General features: G+C 38.2%; 2 protein-coding genes across 2 annotated transcripts in view; one reads left to right on the forward strand and one right to left on the reverse strand.

Annotated features, from left to right (window-relative positions):
* Positions 1-137, forward strand: part of LOC138028711 (uncharacterized) — an 11,344-nt gene extending 11,207 nt beyond the window's left edge. Inside the window, exon 2 of the mRNA XM_068876312.1 lies at positions 1-137. This exon is cut by the window's left edge and continues 1,887 nt beyond it. The gene's annotated coding sequence lies outside the window, so the exon portion shown is untranslated.
* Positions 1-20,000, reverse strand: part of LOC138028708 (elongation factor G, mitochondrial-like) — a 53,778-nt gene that overhangs the window by 28,806 nt on the left and 4,972 nt on the right. The window contains exons 3-17 of the mRNA XM_068876310.1: positions 18,994-19,107; positions 18,437-18,511; positions 17,955-18,012; positions 15,550-15,638; positions 15,074-15,150; positions 14,540-14,578; positions 14,211-14,327; positions 13,831-13,904; positions 12,706-12,782; positions 10,945-11,025; positions 8,874-8,947; positions 7,600-7,675; positions 6,128-6,265; positions 5,344-5,445; positions 3,981-4,037 (exon numbers count right to left, since the gene is read on the reverse strand). Of these exons, the coding sequence (XP_068732411.1) occupies positions 3,981-4,037; positions 5,344-5,445; positions 6,128-6,265; positions 7,600-7,675; positions 8,874-8,947; positions 10,945-11,025; positions 12,706-12,782; positions 13,831-13,904; positions 14,211-14,327; positions 14,540-14,578; positions 15,074-15,150; positions 15,550-15,638; positions 17,955-18,012; positions 18,437-18,511; positions 18,994-19,107 (1,248 nt within the window). The remainder of the gene's footprint in view (positions 1-3,980; positions 4,038-5,343; positions 5,446-6,127; positions 6,266-7,599; positions 7,676-8,873; positions 8,948-10,944; positions 11,026-12,705; positions 12,783-13,830; positions 13,905-14,210; positions 14,328-14,539; positions 14,579-15,073; positions 15,151-15,549; positions 15,639-17,954; positions 18,013-18,436; positions 18,512-18,993; positions 19,108-20,000) is intronic.

A 20,000-nucleotide genomic window follows, 5' to 3' on the forward strand; every position in this document is an offset into this window, starting at 1 on the left:
AGCAGCGGCTGGTAATCGAGCCTAGCATAAGCATTGTTTCCAGTTTTTCTTGGGAGCATTATAAGTCCCAAGAGAAAAAAAAACCAATCCGTATGTAAAATTTTGGAGGGACAAGAGTATTATCCTATTTTTTTGTATTGGTTGATTATATTTTGATGCGCTAATGCTGAGGAGGCAATCATGTAAAAACTCGCCTATATCAGGAACCCATGACCCGGAGTCTACAACTCTACTGTGTTCGTGTAACGGCGTTTTCACAGACCGATTTATTTTTAGATTGAATTTCCCGCGAATGAGACTCCCACAGGAGCCCGATGACCAATTACAAGAAATTAAGCTGACGTCATAGGGTCACCGAACCGGAACTCACTTTGTTTTTTGTAATAATATCTGATCTGCTAATCGCCCTTTCTGGCAGTCGGAGACTGAATTACTAAGGGCGCAGCTCAACGAGGTCGGGCCGAAGGAGCTGTGCTGCCGGCTAGGCGCTCGGCCCCTGACCACGACCCATGTATGACCTCGGAGCACAGCACCACAGCCTGATGGAATAGGCCGGGAGTCGATTTTGAGGAGGGAGGAAAACCGGAGTACCCGGAGAAAAACCCTCGGAGTCAGATTGAGATCGACTGAAACTCAATTCACGTACGACCCGAGGCCAGAGTTGAACCTGGGTCACAGAGGCGGGAGGCACGGTTGATGACCACTAAACCACCCTTGACCTAATTCGCGAGAAGGGCCAGTCTAAAAGTAAACCTACTTGTGAAAACGCCGTTTCACAGACGCTGTATGGAAGTTGCACGCTCCAGATGGGCTCCTGCCTATATGTACTATTTATTGAAAGTAAGAAAACTACTTCAGTGCGTTACCGAGTCGCGCATCCATCAAGTGGCCGGCTTGGCTTATGGCGTAAAAGGCCACCTAAGCAGAAACAGCCTTAAGTCAAAAGTGACTTTGCCGAGTGCTGGAACATGTATAGATGCAGATGAAATTGGCAACTGGTGGAATCCCACAACAGTTTTACCGCGTCATTCTCTGTGACCCAATCAGGGCTGTGTTTGTACCACTTGTCGCTAAGTAAAAAGCTGTATGTCTTGCACAGCTCCCAATGAACAAGTCAACCCTAACTAAGGTACCGTGTCTCTTCTTATAATCCTTCTGAGCAAGCTTACTGCACCCAAACATAATATGTTCCAACTAGTTTACCTAAATGGTAGGAATGCTGCTGAGGGGTAGGGAGATGTTCAATTATGCTTGCGGTAATTTAACGACGGTTCGTGAATGGAATTGAAGAGAGATTTTAAGGACGGTGCCTACTATTGTTATTGCGCATACGTTATGCGCATCTCGAGATACTCGGATTTCCTATGGGTGGTGCTTATTAATACAGAGATATTTTTGCGCTGTTGAAAACCATGCGGAGAAAGCAGAAATTAGCAAAAGCTCTTGGTATCCAAAAAGAAATCTGGGGGTAACCACGCATTTTTAAGAGATACTTAAACTTCAATTTGGTAAAGAACGCCATACATTGCTTTGTATTTTAAAGCTTTTTACAAATATTGTTGATTAATTATCTTCAAAAAATGCGTGGTTACGCCCAATTTGTTAAGATGTGCATTTCCCGCATATTCAGTAAACCGCGCAAAAATACCTTTGAATTAGTTGGCGCCGTCCTTAACAGGTCTCACAAAACGTAGACCCCCTTCTGGGCCCCATTCGAGAAAACAAAGAAAACAATGCTTTGCATGTTTGAGGATACGAGCATGTACTTCTTGAGAAGGTTTTAATGAGTGCCGTGCTCTATGATTCATGTGACTGGTTAAAGCTATATACTTTGCCCTTGAGTAGACTTCCAATCGTAAGTGGGATCCGTGTCTGGCTTAAAAAGGTAAGTTGCGATAAAAATAACTAGGCATCATGCAATTTCTGAGGAAATGATACAACATAAAATAGTCCCTGAGATGTGGTTAAACCCAGAAAGATTGAAGGAAATATAATGGAATAGATTAAATTGGCATCGAGCACGTTGATCATTTCCAAGTTCACTTCAACTTCTTTTTCACTGCAACTTGAAGCGTGAAGTGCTGTGGTTATTAGTTCTACTTTTCGTGTGACTTGTGCACTTTACATGCGAAAGAATCACCAAATTTAGCATATTAATTCACTACTCGTCCTTCGTGATGCTTTCACAAAACATCACAGAACGTTTGCAAAAGTTAATCCCTGTTGGGAAGGGTTGGTATTTGGATGGGAGACCATAGAGATATAGGACATTTGAGATCCTTTCGTAGACGCCAAATACCTTTTTTCCAATTGAAATATTCATATTTAACGGAATCTAGACCATTCATCAGTTAAGTTCAGCCTGACAGCTTTTGCTATTTGTATTTCACGAAGCTGCGATGAAGGTTACATAAACGGATGAAACAAGCATCAAAGAAGCGAGAATGAACCAGAAGACTAAAAAAAAGCAGGTTGCTACCAGGTCTCTTTTTGCCTTGCGTTAGCCCAGCAAACCCAAAAAGAAAAGAGACCTCTGCTGGCAACACTGCTAGCAACACTGCTAGCAACACTGCTAACATCTTCTGTGTGACAAGGTTTTACCGCGCATCTTCATTCCTGCATTCGCGCATAACCACAATTCCTTGCGCCTTTGACCACAATCCCTTACGTTTCGAAGAAAAATGTATTCTTTTCCCAATCAGATAGCTGCCCCGTTCGTTCGCTTCAAGCTCACTCACTGCGGCGGCAACAATTCGATGGACTCTTGGTTCCAACAATCTCGTTTACCTGTGTTCACATTCTGCACAATGATGATGAATAATGAAACAAAGTCTAAAGAGGGTGGCACCAAGTAGCTAACACAAAGTTAATTAGGGTGGCCCTCGTAACACTGTAAAAGTCAAATCAAATCAAATGTTGGTTTTTGAGGAGAAGGGATAACCGGCGTAGTACCCGGAGTAAACCTTTTGGAGCAGAGTAGAGAACCAACAAACTCAACCCACACATGACGCGGTGTCTGGGAATCGAACCCGGGCCACATTGGTGGGAGGCGAGTGCTCTCACCACTACGCCATCCCTGCACCCCCATGTTGATATATTTTTGGCCTTAACGCCTGATCTTGTGCTGCTCTGACAAAGCCTTCAGTTTCCTTTTTAAGGTTCCACATCCTTAGTCGGCCGCACATTTTGCCCAAGAAACTCTTTCTCCGACAAATCTTTCACTCTTTCCTTGATCATTCTTTTCACAAACTTATCTGGCTCTTATCACCATCACCACCACCACCATCACGATCATCGTCATCGTCATCGTCATCGTCATCGTCATCGTCATCGGCATCGGCATTATCATCATCGTGATTATTATAAGCCATTGAAAACGCTAGTACATGTAATTCACGTGCATAGTAATTGGCGTATTATTCCGTTTCTGCTTCTAACTCCACTTACATGTTCATAGTTTTCATTTTGTCCTTAGAGATTGAGTCGAAGTCAGATTCTGAAGAGTTTTTTACCACAATTACTTGTAATCTCGCAATCTGATTGGCTAATTTGCCGTTGTCGATAAGAGTCTAGACAATGCTACACGCGTCATGCTCGCGTCAATTTGTCACGCAATGTAATAGCCAATCAGGAACGCCCATTTGGGGAAATAAACCAATCATATTGCGAGAAAGTTATAGACAACGCTTGCTCTTTCTTTGTGTCATGATTGTCATGATTTTGCTCACGCTCTGAAATAAAAACTTTCTTTAGCGTTGAATATTGTGGTAGAAAAGGCTGCGCCTCGTATGTCCACAACATTTTGACCACTGTGATGACGAATATCATTGTCGATAAGATTACAGACAACGCTGAACCACTTCCGATTTGTTAATCTTACGATTATGATACTCGATTTTCACTTAATCGTAATGTCGTATTCGTTTAATCACAACTCCGACTCCGTGGTTCAGTGAAGAGAGAGAACCTTTTCTGCTTACCTTATTCTTGGCTTCCACTGCCAATGAAATAACTGGATCAGGAACGAAAATCGGCTCCTGCAGTATAAAGGACAAATACAGTATCTCAATAAGTTTCTGCTCGGAAAGAGACGTCCTTGAGCTTGGCTGGCTACCTACGCTGGCAAATACTCAACTAAGCATTCATAAGTTTGGACACCGAGCTCTTTTTCGTGAGGCTTGGCCTGAATACTTGCAATTGACTAGGCACAATCCCCAACGTACACTGCGCTTTAGCAATGCGCCTGTAATAGAAATTCGCTTAATTAAGGACACTTTCCAGGGCTCATTAGCAACTTTATTCAATCCCCTACCCGCAAATGTAAGGCGGTGTCCAGACTTGAATGATTGTTTTAAAATTTTAAAGAGCAGGGCCAACACGCGCTTAAGTTGTCTTGACAAGGTTCCTTACTTATGTTTATTCATAGAATTTATAGCATTTCTAGATCTTTACAATTTTCAATAGTTTTCAACTTGTGTATTACGTTTGTAATTAGTTAGATTTTAAGTAGTCAGTTCCTTAGATCATATGACGGATGTAAAGCTACCATGTAGAAATACTGTCAATAAATCGTTATCATTTTATCATTTTATTATTATTATTATTATTATTTTATTATTATTATTATTATTATTATTATTATTATTATTATTATTATTATTATTATTATTATTATAAGTTTCAACATAATGACCAAAGGCTAACAGAATTATCTTTCCTTCTCATTTCCAACACTTTCCTCAATATCCTTGCAGTTCCCAACAAGGCAGTTTTTTGCATTACTCCAGCATTGAATGGTATCCCTAGCTTTCCAATCCACCTATCAAATCCTTTGGTGACACTTCCAAGGGCTCCTATCACTACAGGTACGACTTCCACCATTTTGAGTTTCCACAGTCTTCCGATCTCTCTCTTCAAGTCCTGGTATTTTTCCACTTTTTCCCTTTCTTTTTTCCCTACTGTTACATCAGCTGGTACAGCAATATCGATGATTATCCCCTTTCGATCTTTCTTGTCAATTACAAGTGCATTTTAATTACATATTATTATTATTATTATTATTATTATTATTATTATTATTATTACAATATCGGGATCCGGCGGGTTAAACATGGACCGGAAAAGAGAGCAGGCTTTCAATACAATACACTTATTTCAAAATGGCCACCATTTAAGTATTCCTGTGTTTGCTTGCAAATTAGCCCTTGTTGCCTCGTTCAAGGTTAAATATTCTTTTGAATTTTAAGTTTAAGGACGAGGCAACAAAGGCTAATTTGAAAGCAAACAAACCAATACCAAAATGGCGCCCATTTTGGAACAAAGCGCATGGAAGTGACGTGTTACCATGGAGATTGGTTTGGCTCCTTCCAAAGTAAATGTATCCCCAGATGCACACTCCACTCCAAACAAAGCACATATGTCACCAGCGTTGGCCTCTGGCACATCCTGGAAAAAGAGTTTAGTCAAAGCAGAAAGAGTCGTGGGTATGTTTCGACAGTGGAGAGTGAGGCACTCAAATTTCGTATCAGCCCTTAGGCTATTGGTCATCGCACTTAGATTCAAAATGGCTTCAGCACTTGGATGTTTTTCAGTTGCCTTTCGCAAAACCAAAACCATGGTTCATTCTCTAGCCAATGGTAACTGACGCAGAGGATCAAATGAGCCAATCACAACGCAAACTGAATCCATGCATGCAGCTGGCGAAAAGCGCGGGTAAAAGCGAGCCAGAATTTCTCTTACTTCTTGTATGTTAACCTTTTTGGACTCCAAAAGAGTGATTGATATAAATTTTCTCCTCACAAGCCGAATACATCTATAGTCAAACAGACTGGTAGCGAGAACAAAGAAATTTATCATCTGAGTTTTTGTCTGGATACATCATGATTCCCATGACTGACATAAAAATTAATGTAATGTATGGCAGTCAGTAAGGAGAACTAATATTCAAATATTGGGAGCGAAGGGGTTTTAAGAATGAGACGTGATATTTTTGAGCAAACAACGAGGAAAGCAAATGTTGAGACTTAAATTCATTGAACATTAAAACATTCACCGAGGACTTTATCATGGTTGAAAATGTTTCTGCGTTAATAAATACGAAATGCATTCAACGCAGTGAATTTATCACCTCCATAGTATCCGAATGCATTCGGACGATCCTTGGGACCTTGACACGTTTTCCGGTCCTGGTGTTTACGATGTAGCCCCCACGCTTAAGAGAGCCCTGGTACACTCTGAGGTAGGTTAGCTGGCCAAATCTTCCAGCCTATCCAAAGAAATAAGAACACAATATTGACTGAACATGATAAAACCTTAATAAAAATTTAATAATAATAATGATAATGATAATGATAATAATAATAATAATAATAATAATTTAATATGCATTAAAAAAAAATTCCATTACATGTGTCTTTCTCTTTGCTCTTAACATACTAATTAATAGAAATCTATAAAAACTAAAAGGTTTCGTACTATACTAGACCATTATTTTAAAAAAAGTGCCATTACATATGTGTCTTTCTCTTTGGTCTTAGCATACTAATTAATAGAAATCTATAATAATAATAATAATAATAATAATAATAATAATAATAATAATAGTAATAGTACAAACTTTATTCATTCAAGACAATGAAAGAGAGACATACCAGAGGTTATCTCTATACAAGGGTATTCCCCCGGATGTTATTGATCCAGAGTTGATTTTAATGAGGGAGGAAAACCGGAGTACCCGGAAAAAACCCTCGGAGTCAGGATGGGATCGACTGAAAATCAGCTCACATACAACCTCGAGGCCAGGGTTGAACCCAGGTTGCAGAGGTGGGAGGCACCCTGACTCCCCCTTGATACCTTGTTTGAGAATTGAGAAGATTGCAGAAAAAAAGAAGCATTGGTCTTCGATGAGGGGATACCGGATTATCCACAGAAAAAGGTACCGCGAGAGCAGATTAGAGAGCCAACAAATTCAACTGACACATGAAGCCAATGAATATGAGAGCGGAACCAAATGAATACGAGAGCTGCCAAAAGTGGAGCGTTTTCAAAACGATGCGGTTTCATCTGTCGTGTAAACAGCGAAACCACATCGATTTGAATACGGTTACTACTTCGGCGCGAAATTTGCATTGTTCAATTCAAAACAGTGAATTTAGCACGTAGTGCAGCGCTCGCTTATACCATCACGACTTGGATTTTCTGGCGAAAACGGTTCCGTGTAAACACTTCCAAACTGCGTCGATTTTGACGCAGTTTCGAAGTCATGAAACCGTATCGATGTGAAAACGCTCCCGGAGTCAACCCTTATTTTTAGAACGGCTTTTTTCCGCGTTAAGTGTCATATTTCCACGAAAAATTGGAGCCCTGTTAAGTCTTTAAGACACGACATGTGCAAATCAAATCAAACACTAGATTTAAAAAGACAACAGGAGAAAATCATGTGCACAAGAAAAATCTCTTGAGACAGGCGGGGTAAAAACCATCAAACTCCGCTCATATATGGCATCATCCAAGACTGAACTCAGGTCACATATTAGTGGGCGACGTGGTGAGTGGTCCAATACTACATATGTGGCTAAAAAATCTTTCTGTTAGACTTACCTCGAGTTTGAAAGCAAGTCCAACAAATGGTAAAGATGGATCTCTCTCACTGCTCAGCTCCACCTTCTCGTCAGGGCTTCAATAAAAATAATTCGTAAGAAAATGCTTATTCTTTGATATTCGTGTAAAATTTTACAAGGTTACAAGTTGAAAGCTATGTTGACAACTCTGAGGTCTCGATTGTATGCTGAAATGTGATCGTCAGGCCATGTGAAAAAGGTACAAGAAAGACCCACTGTTTTACACAAACAAAAACAGACATTGCGTGCAACGTCGTCCCATCCCTATCGTAAGTCATTCGCCACTATTCCATCTCGAGCACATCGTACAATGTACAGACAAAGTATCCTAAATATAAATTTGGTACTAGCGGTTTCAGAGTGAAAATAGAAGATGATAGGTTTGTATGCTCACGTTGTCTGCGCCAAAACCTCAAATTTGGTGATTTCACGTAGTTGTTGTGCAAAGTACCGCAAAACTAGGTGCTGCAATGTGTTTCCCACGTGCAGCACGGTTTTTCTTCTTTTAACCAGTTATACTATTGCTTTGTGGTGTTGTCTCCCGGGGGGAAGGAGGGGGAGGGACTCCGCATATGAAGAGGTGGGGATGCTGGTCGGAAATTTTGAATTAAACCCCAAAAGGGAACCAATCTGAGCTTGGCCCAGACTTTTTTGACCCCTAAAAGAGACAAAATTTAAATTTATTTTTTGAAATTTCTTCGCGTGGAACCCTAAGCGAAAGCTTCACGGCTACATATGGGCTACATATGATGGCGTTTTGCCCCGAATACCCTAAGGGAGACCAAAATCCGAAATTTACAAAACTAAGCGAGACAACGAGCATCCCCGCCCCTTACCTATGCAAGTCCCCCCAGGAGGGGGCAGGGGGGTTGTCGTTGCTGTAGCCGTCATGGTATTTTAATTTAAACTCCTTGATAATGTGCAATACTGTCAGAAACCCACAAGGTACACTGTTATTAAATTTTCTTCGTGAACGAAGATCACGAATGGACATTGAAGGTTTCAAAGAGACCAAAGTGCATTAAGCAGGTTCAGGGAATGGATTAGCAAAGCATGACTGTAAAATTCAATAACATTTTCAAACCTAGCAACAATCTCTTGGAGGCACATGTAAGTGGCTGGGTATCCATTTGGAAGGTCATAAGTGCAACTCTGGGTGGGAGGATTAGCAATAATTACACCACCACTGTATTTTCCAACTACGCCCTAGTTATCAAAGAAAAACACTTCTCTTGGTTTAAGTACAAATCTTACTTTTCCGTGTCCAAAGCAAAATTTCTGACTTCACTTGGATTAGGTAAGTAATCCACAACACCATCCAAGAGAGGCTACAGAGAAGACAAATCACGGGGATATATATATTATATTTTATAAAAATGTCACTGAGCAATTTAACTTTCATATCAGTGATTCAACAACAAAGTCATTCATATATATGTTGATGGCATTAGCAATTTTTAAAATTAGTAATGTTAGTTTGATTTTTAGATATTGTTAGAATGTTTAAAGTATTAATTTTATTTCTACCAAGGAATTGATTTCTATTGGGAGCTTTACAGTTTTGTATAAACTGGCCTAATTTGTGCAATTGAATAGACCAATTTCGATATATTAAAATTCAGTCGAAAACAAAAGGCATCATCGCGAGGCTCTGGGGAATAAACTCATACAAACCCTTATATTTATTCCCCAGAGCCTCCAGATGATGTCTTTTGTTTTCGACTGAATTTTAATATATCGAAATTGGTCTATTGAGTATATATCAATAAATAAATAAATAAATAAATAAACAATAATACTTAGCTGAACAGACTACTTCGACGATTCGGCAGCCATTGTTATTTCCATTGTTTGAAAACATATGGTGGAATTCTCCAAGGGAAAATTAATGCGTACATGTATTTTGTCCCCTGGGCATCCCATAATAGCTATTAAAACAATATAATTCAAAATGGCTGCCGCATCGTGGAAGTAGTGTTACAGTGGGTGCCAGCAAGTCCATACATCAAAAATTACAAAACTAGAGAAAGGTTGTTGGAAGACCGATGTTGTGTCATGTCATGTCACGCCATTCTATGCCCTGTCACTGGGCATGTCATAAACACATTATGCATGACTAGCTCAAAATAAACAAATTTATTATGTTGTATGATATGAAAATGACTTTGTCAAGATGCAACAGTATTTGTTCAGAAAACTTGTTTGGTGAATTTTAGGAGCTTGAGCTCACAATAACAAATTTTGGCAATTTTTTAAAAAATAGTCAAAAAATGATTGCAACTATAAGTATGTGTATGAGGATTTCACAGGCTCTTGTAAGCAACCACATTATAAACCAATATAGGGTAGTCACTTACATCAAGAGCTTTCAGCAAAATGTTTGGGATTTGTACATGTAACTTCTTGTCAAAAGTAGAGAAGACAATAAACACCTGGCTCTACAGTGGTGTTCATTACCACAGCTGAGCATCTATGAATTCAAAGTGGTTGTGGAGCTTTGATTATACTTACAGTAAGTCTGACAAAGAGATGGTAAGGATACATACATTTGAATCCTTTCCATTCGTAGACAAAGACAATTCAAAAGACCCTTGTGCACTGATAATAATTATGCTAACCAAAATTAATTGTTAGCAAATTTTTTGGTGTCCATAGATAGGCAGACATTTTTTTCAGTCTCTAAAGTAAAGCTTAACCCTGTTTTGGGGCATTACAAAACCACAAAACAGTGAAACAGCGAAACGAAACACTAAAACACCATGTATGACCCCACAATTCATTGAATACTAACTGACAAAGGTTGGATTTGAGATTATATATCGTTGCAGGCCTAATTAGGCGTAAAGCGTTATTGCTTCTAATTCATTGAGATTACGATTAGGATTCAGATTAAGACTGAGATTAGGCGCAATAACTTTTTAGGCCTGATTTGGCCCAAAACAATGTTTAATCTCAAATCCAACCTTTGTCGGTTAGTATTCAATGTACAGTATGGTGGGGTCATACTTGGTGTTTTGGTGCTTTGTTTCGCTGTTTTTTTGGTTAGTAATGTCCCCTGTTTTGTTTTTACCTTTGCGGCTATGTTTACAGTGTACACATGCACTTTTAAGGGGACAAAAAAGACCACAAAATGTTGAGACTTGAAAACTATTTGCACCCGTGATGGTGCAATAGCACTAAACACTGCTTCATCACCCAACTTTAATGTCTTGTCACGTCCATAATACATGTCAATGATGTCACCAGCCATGTGATGCCTACATGTATGTAATGTGATGTCGCGTCAGTTATGTACACTTCAATGATAGAAGAGGAACTTACAAACCTGCACTCCTTTGTTCTTCAGAGCTGATCCAACAAAAACGGGTGTGAATGCTCTCCTGATGGTTACTCGGCGAATGGCAGCCTTCACATTAAAAACAAAAGCAAGTACTGGTCAGTAAACAATTGCAACAAGTATCACTAATGTTTCTTGTCATGGGGTGGTCCTGAAGTGGAGCTTGCTTGTGGACTGTATCCCAGTGCTCTGGGTTCAAATCCCAACACGTGTAATCTGAAGTTTGTTCAGCTTTCAGTCCATTTGGGATTGGTATAAAAATAAGTACCAGTATTACTGAGGCCAGGTTGTTCAATAGGATGATGGATGGCCTCAACCCTAGCTAAGACAACAGCAAAGGCCAATGAAAAACTACATGTAGCATTTGTGTTGCCTTTGATTGTGGTATGGCTCTTGTCTTGACTTCTGTAAATTTACAGTTCAAAAGTTTGAGAAGAGTAGTCGCAATGCAAAGGTGAACTCCACAAATACTACACAGTAGCTTCATAGATTATTTTATTTACACGCGATGACTCTGGCATACTAGAAAAGTTCATCAACTACAAGAGTTGAACTTGTGATCTTTTGATCTTGTGATCTGATTACTTGTTCAGATGATCAATCATTGAGCTACAGGAGATGGTGGCAGGTAAACCTTAAGACTAAATTCAGATGATAAATTATACTTCCTACATCCTGCACCATAGTAATTAGTGCTGACTATTTCCTGCACACTGCTAAAACATGTACAAGTCTCTCTCCCAATAATTTATATACATGCAGAGGCTTCAATAATCATTTTCAGCTTCATTTATTTAACGAATGAAGAGATCATTTTACTCTTTCTCACGCCTTGGCTTCGCAAGCAAAGATTTATGAAGGGGGTTGTCCACGTCTGCTGCAAGCTCGCTGGTGGCTCATGGGGTCTATTGCAGGACAGGCATAATCAACTGCAGGGAAAGGTCTGATCAGGTGGTGGCAGTGCTGCAGTATTGGTTCTTCCTCCTTCTCTTTTTCTCCATGAGGTTGGCTCTGCAGAAGTTCTCAAAGGAGAAGCTGGCTTGATGAACTGCGTTCTGCCAGGCCTCACGATGTGCGGCTAGAGCAGACCACTGGCAGAGGTCGATGTGACAGGCACCCAGGAATTTCTTCAGAGAATCTTTGTATCTCTTCTTTGGTGCTTCCCTGTTGCGGTGACCAGTGGACAGCACAATCTTGAGTAGTTGATGATCCTACTTTCTTGAGACGTGCCCTGCCCAATAAAGCCGAGACTTCAACTCCATGGCATCAATGCTGGTTATCCCTGCTGGTTCCAAGACTTTGATGTTGGTGATGAAGTCACTCCAGTGGATGTTGAGGATGGTGTGGAGGCAGCGCTGATGGAAGTGCCCAAGGAATTGCAGGTGGTGACGATAGGTGATCCATGACTTGGAGCCATACCAGAGGGTGGTCAGAACAACGGCTCTGTACACATTTATTTAATGAATGAAGGTATCCCTTTAATACTAACAACATAAATGTGCATACATAGCAACTTTTAGGCACTCGCAAACACACATCCACAACACCTCCAACCTGCAATCTTTTAAAGATTTCTCTAAAATACAGAAGTCAGAGAGATTTTTTTGTGTATGAACTTAAAGTTCCTTACGACAGCTTTTGCAACTGTGCCATCAACGCTTGCATTTTTCATTACAACCTTTTTGAAACAGCTGCTTAATGCATTGTGTTGTCTTTTGAAAATCAGCCAAAATCTATCAATTTACTCACAATAAGCTGTTCCTCTGTTGGTTGAACTTCCTCTAAGAACATTTCACCAAGAACTTCATCAACATTAGCCACCGTTTCTATTAAAGAAGATAAAATCAAGCAGGGTCATTACATGCTTCATAGGTTGAGCCTTACAGTAGTTGTAGGTTATAGATTCAAAACCCCATTCGGATAAACCGAACACTCAGACTTTTAAAAGACGACTGAATCAATACAATTAATGAGAGTTTGTACAGTTAACCTTTTCATTTAAGAACAATGATAAATAATTATTATCACTATACAAATACAGTCATGTAATAACTTACATATCTTTTAAGACCTTTTTTACTTGTATTGCACGTTTCATAATGCTCACAATTTTTGTGCATTACAATATAAAGATAAAATAAAATACATTAAAATTAATTTTAATTCTTTACATTAGGAAAAAAATATGATACTGCAAAAATGTATATATTAAACTATTGACTAAATGTGTATTTAAATAAATAAATGTGTATTTAAAAGGAACACCATAGAATTCATAATTCTTGAAATGCTCTACTGTCTTAATTAGCATTGCGTATTTCCTGCAAATGCAGAGTGACCCAATGTTTTGAGTGTTTTTACTTTTGGTGGTACAATATCACATTGTTTGATCTTATTTATATCTTGATGGAGTTCTAATGGTGATAAGTTCTGATAGATAGTCAGCAGAGCTAACCATTCTAGAACAAGTGGGTTAGTCAGCAGAGCTAACCATTCTAGAACAAGTGTTTAGGCTTAAATTGTGTAAATTAGTGGTTAAAACCACTCATGTTATTCTTGGTCAAACCAGACTGTTAAGTGTTTCCAACCAGTCTTGCTATTTCTGTCCTGCTCTGAATGCTCAGCAAACCTTATTTCAGTAACCTCTCGAACTAAGTAAATGAATGGCAAGCTGCTGTTATCAATGAAGTGTGTTCTTTGTGTTCAACAAACATTAAACTATTTTCACTGTTTTTGCACCAGTACAAATTAAAATTGTACCAGTTCAAACTATTTCGTACCAGTTCAATATATTCTGTACCAGTTCAAAAACAAATTGTACCAAAGTGCAAATTGAACTACAACATATACACGTATGTCACTCCTTGACTATACCTATTAGTTCCTGTCTTCTTTTTGTGCACTCTCCGACCATGTCCTCAGGAATGACACCTTCCACTACTTTGGACCTGTTTGGCCGAAACAACATTGCTCGGTCACGACATGTAACAAAAGAGACTTTAGCAGAAGGGGCATCTAGTCTACAACTGAAGTATGATGAACTCTGACCTGACAAAACTCTATGGGAAACTGCTGTAACAATAAGGGCCAATAAAAACAAAGCTGACTGTTGCCACAAATGGTGTTCTCACTCTATTTGGGGCATCTTGTTTAAGTCTTTCTCCACAAAAAAAAGCTATTTGGTATCACATGACATTTTATGACAATCAATAAATTAATTAGCCTAAAAATTGATTTCCATATAATCAACTTACCCTTGATTTCCTTCAAAATAGTAAGCTTTCCATCGTACCAGGTCTATGACACCTGTAACCTCGGATTCCAAGCCAATTGGCAGCTGGATGAAGGCAGCTGTATGCTGAAGCTTTGCTCTGACAAAGAGTAGCAAAGAGTACTATATTTTTCCACTAATTTGTGACAAGAGTGTACCCGAGAATTCTACCAAAATTCTCTGTTCATGACAGTCTCCCTCTGAGACTGAAGAACAAGAGAATTGTACAAGGAGGATTGTAACAAAAAGGGGCAATAAAAACAAACTGAGTTTCACAAAAATCAACTGCTGCTGCAAACTCAATTTTCATACCTGATCTGACTCAAAACACGGCTTGGGTTTGCTCCAATTCTAATATAATAAAATAAAATAAGTCACATTGGGAAAGGGCCTTTAAAGGGGCTATGGCACGCAAAAATTTTGAACTCAAGAATTTCATGACACGCAAAATGCCCAAAAAGTAGAATGCAACATTGCAATAATTACCACTTAAAACTGTTGAACAACATATTAAAAGAAATACAACAAAAGGAAAAAGAAGCATGGATGCACACAAATGGACAAGAATGAAATGGAATGCATTTGGGTAATCTGGAAAAGACGTCCTGACGTTTTTCAAGTTTATGCCAATTGGCCTGGATAAAGGTCGTTTTTTTCTCAGAATCACCTTGCAACGACAATTAATTTTTTTATTAGTGAAGGAATTCCATGCTACCGTTTTCGAGTTTCAAACTCATAATTAACTAAAGATGTCCCCTAAACACCTTAAAATAATGTGACATGGCCCTTTTAATGTACTGTGGGTTATTGCTAGTTTTCTTACACCAACCCCTTGGCCTGGCTCACCTGTCAAGTTTATTAATAAATGCAATGCAAGGTACATTGTATCGCTTCATTTGACGATTCACTGTTAATGTCTGGCTCTGATAAAGAAACAAAATAACAGCCTTAAAGAGATACACTGTACGTATTGCCTTAAACTACTTTAACTCATGCACACAGAGGGAGTGTCCAAATTGTGGATGGTTTTTCACGCTTCATTTTCTGAATGTAGTCTTCTTTACATCAAGACTGAAAACACTGCTCTGTTAATAATTATTTGGAATAATTCTTGCAAAAGCGAATCGTGATGATCTTCAAGAAAGGTACACTAAAGGTCATGCACCAAAGGGACATTTTTTTGGTAAAATAATGAAAGAAAATTTGGACGTCATTTTTCGTCTGAAAAGTTAATATGATTGAAATATGTTCATCTTGTTTGTACAACTGTATTTTAATATTAGATCAAATTAAGTGCTACCTACGACACACATCAGTCTTACCTGCACTCCACCAACTGCACAAAGCACCAAAATAGCTCCATCAAGAACTCTTAGGGCTCGTTCAACTTCTACTGTGAAGTCCACATGACCTGTTATTGACAGACAGTGAAGTTAAATAACATACATCTAAACTAATGAGATCGCGGTAACTGATGTAGTACATGTATGTCATGGTTCATCTATGGTGATGATGATAATGATGGCGGCAGTGATATCAACAGGTTTAGTGCCAGAGCATTGATGTGGGACTGCACTACATACATGTACGTACAGTGTAAATTACATTGGCTGAAATCAAGTATTGGGTGTTTTTTTCAGAAAAAGGGAAATTTCAGAGTATAATGTAGGGTAGAAACACCTTGCAAAGCAGAAGCAAAAGTCAACAAACTCAACCCTTGGAGTGAGGCCCAGGCCAAACCTTGAATTTCACATGGACATTACTAAACAATGAAACAGCGAAACACCAAAACACCACGAATGACCCCACCATACATTGAATACTAATCCACAAAGGTTTGAGTTGAGATTAAACATAGTTTTATATGGACAAATTAGGCCTAAAAAGTTATTGCTCCTATCTAAGTCTTAATCTGAATCCTAATCTTAATCTCAATGAATTCGGAGCGCAATAACGTTTTATGCCTAATTAGGCCTACAACGATATTTAATCTTAAATTCAACCTTTGTTGGTTAGTATTTAATGTATTGTGGGGTCCTACATGGTGTTTTAGTGTTTCGTTTAGCTGTTTCGTGGTTTAGTAATGCCCATTTCACATGGGACGAACCAATTAGCCGGAATTAAGTTCATGATAAGTCCGACGAACTGCATTTGGATTGACCAACACATTTTATCGGTCTGCCTCTGACAGATATAACATGTGAAGATCGAGTCTGGAACAAACGTCAGACTTCTCATGAGTTGAACTTAACTCCCAATAATTGGGAGTTAATTGAAACATTTGTATGATTTATCATACTACATATTTTTTGCTTTTGCATTTGGTTCGACATTATTTTCAACGTTTAACCCAACAAAGTTAATTTAGGTTGACCCAAAGTTCCATCTAGTTTGTCTCATTTGAAGTTGGAAGTTTGGCCTGGGCCTGAGAGAAACAAATCCCAAAGACATCAGTCAAAGGCAAGTGCTTTCACCACTATCCTAACCCTTTCCATAATACGTGTACTTTAAAATCTGTATGAAATGTTTTTATCCAATTAATTATTATTCCATGAGCATGCAATCTCACACCCAACAAGCACAACAGGAAACTACTTCAGTTTTACAAGACCTAATATTAATTTTTGTTCCCATTTTCCAAAACAACAGGTGCAATCAGTTTCCATATAAGATCATATATGATATACATGTATGAGCTGATAACTGAGATGAGGAAAGCCAATCAAAATGCTTCATGTAAAAATGCAATATATAAGATTGATAATTTAATAGCAATATTATACCGTAGTTATTCGATTATAAGGTGCACAGTTTTTTCAAGAAAAATTTGTCTTTGGGTGGCAAGTTAGTGCTAAAATTGGGGTGCGTCTTATAGCCAAGTATTTTCGCGCAACAAAATCTTAAGATCACAATTTGAGAAGAACTTGCAGATTAAACAACACAAGAAAAGGACACTAGTTGTCTATTAAAAAGAATAGTGCTTTTAGAGACCTTTAGAACAATAAACGACTTCAAGAGAAAAGCAAACAAACGGAAATTTGCATACGTCCTTAAGAGCAGGTGCTCAGTAACGTGATACCCGTGACAACAATACAATCGTTCGAACCTTGTTTCGAATTCCAAGAATCGTGTTTGTCGCTTGCATGAAAAGTTTCTTCTCTGAACAAACAGTGTGGAGATAAAACATAGTCCTTCTTCGTTCATCCAGGCTTTCTTGTGCACTGAAATTTGCATCCTTGGTGGCGTGTTGATATTCAGCTGTCGAACACCTTTGAATATGACTTTTCGTGGGAGTTTTTGCGCTGTTTGCTTTTGCTTGAAGTCTGAAGTCTGAACTCTGACTATTTATTAAGTCGGAAGGTTCAAATAAATGTGTATGCGTTGTATGTTTATCATTTCAGGTGTGGACTTTTAGCTTTTGTTTTTATGTATATCATTAAATGCGTGCCTTTTTCACTTTGTTTTATACGTTAACAAAAAGAGTTCACATGCCAATTGTGTAAGGATAATTGTTCTCAAATTCATCACATCCTTTTGAAAACTCTCAATTTTTTGGTGCGTCTTATAACCGAGTATTTTCACATAATTTTCAGTTTGAGAACTTAGCTTGATTAAATTGCTAAGTTTGGGGTGTGTCTTATAGCCGAGTGCGCCTCATAACTGAATAACTACGGTATGTGCTCAGGCAAGAGCTGTGTTCATTCCCTCAAGTTAAACCAAAATTTACCTGGTGTGTCTATGATGTTGACCTTGGTGTCTTTCCAGTTAAGGTATGTTGCTGCAGACTAGAAAACAATAATAATAAAGAAGAATAAAAAACAAATAAAGTTAAAGTTAACTTGAAGAGTTTGTATTATTTGAATTTGTTTGAATGTTACATTGATAGCATTTAAAAATTGTATTCAATTGTATTGTTTTTATTTTATAGCTGTAACGTATTGTAAAACTGCATATTAATTTGTATTTTAATGTAAAGAAGTAATGTATTGTACACAACTCCACAAACTTTCAGCTTTCATACATATCCTGTGTAAATAAAGGTTATATAGTTACCTACCTTAGCCGTACCTACATGCACCTGACCTTCATTTGATAAGGTTTTTCAATGGTTACAATGTCATGCAGATTAAGGTTGCCTCTGGTAACCATTTTGCAATGCACATAAACCTCCACTCAAGGTGGTTGCCAAACAAGAGTATCGCCTCACACCTGTATGGTGATTCCTCTCTCCCTTTCAAGATCCATGAAATCCATAGTAGCACCCACATTGTCTTTTCCTCGCACCTTGACAAATGAAAAAAAAATTGAACAAAAGTGCATGATTAATACATAAAATGAAGTCGGATGAAATGGAGAGTGCTGTTAGCTCCAAAGAGGAAGGAAAGTAGAGAGCGTGAACAAACAGAGAAATACATTTTAGGGATCATTCTTATGCATTCTCATAACATCAATGCTTTGTTAAATTCAAGAGCCATAAAGAGAACCACTATCTTCATGTTGCGGCTGGGTTCCCTGTTTCTACTTCCCACCATTTCAGTCACACATGTAGTTGCTTAGACCGAGAGATTTGTGTGTTTGTCTAGCAGAGCAAATTCACTCGAACTAACAATGGAACTAGACGGTACTTTGTTACCAGTATTTGTTTGGGTCTTGATTGTTAAGGATACAAATAAACGTCAAAATGCCAGTTTACCAGTGGATTTGATCTTACACTTAATCACTTTCATTTTAAGAGGCTAAAAGTAATTGCTTAGTTTTCTACAAACCTCGTGCATATGGCTTATCCTACCAGTGTAAAATAACAACCGCTCAGTAAGCGTTGTCTTTCCTGAGTCAATATGTGCAGATACACCAATATTTCTGATTGTCTTAACATCACTCTACATAAAAAAAAATTTAAAAAATTAATGACAAATAAAAGTCAAAAAAAAAAATGGTTGAAGAACCATTATAGGACTTAAACTTAAAAATTAAAAATATTTAAGACAATAGTATAAATTAAAGCAACAGTGCGGTTACGTACCTCACTGAACATAATTCTAAATACTATTCTGAGAAGGGCAATAATTAAATATACAATGTAAACACTCATGATCAAGTTATACTAAATCCAGTTAGTCCAAATCTTGGGTCAACTATAAACAATTTGCTATAACTGTACATTACTCAATCTTGATATTTATAATTTACTACTAATTAGGCTTCCTAAAATTATGAAAAGGATTGTTGTCCTTAATTTATTCCCAGTCAAATTTTGCCTGGTATTTCCGGTCATGTTATGTCAATGTTGTTAATAATTATTATAAGACTTAGTGTGATGGGCACTACATGTAATCTCAGTATGCCACCATGGGCAAGCATAATGCAAGGAAATGACCATGGCAAATGTACTTCAGGTAAATGTCCCACTCAGGAGGTCAAGAGAGGCTCTGGAGTGTCTTGTAGTACGGCTTAATAATTGCACATACATACACGTACCACCATAGGCAGTCCAAGCTCTCTCATCTAGAGAGCACAAACAACATGGCATCAGACGTAATATAAGGGAGTGAAAAAACATCATAGAGAACTTTGGAAGAAAATAAAACCGCTTTTACCAAGTAAGGTGAAGATGCAGTCTAACATTGTTTTGCTGGAGAACGAACAATTATTGATTACAGATTCCAAGTGTGTTGCTGAGACACTTAATGATTATTTTTGCGACGTCGCTGAAAGTGACGGCACTCAAATGAGGGTGGATGAATTTAAGAATCACCCTAGCACAAAGAGGTTT

Source organism: Montipora capricornis, chromosome 13 (assembly GCF_036669925.1).
Source record: "Montipora capricornis isolate CH-2021 chromosome 13, ASM3666992v2, whole genome shotgun sequence".
Taxonomy (NCBI): domain Eukaryota; kingdom Metazoa; phylum Cnidaria; class Anthozoa; order Scleractinia; family Acroporidae; genus Montipora; species Montipora capricornis.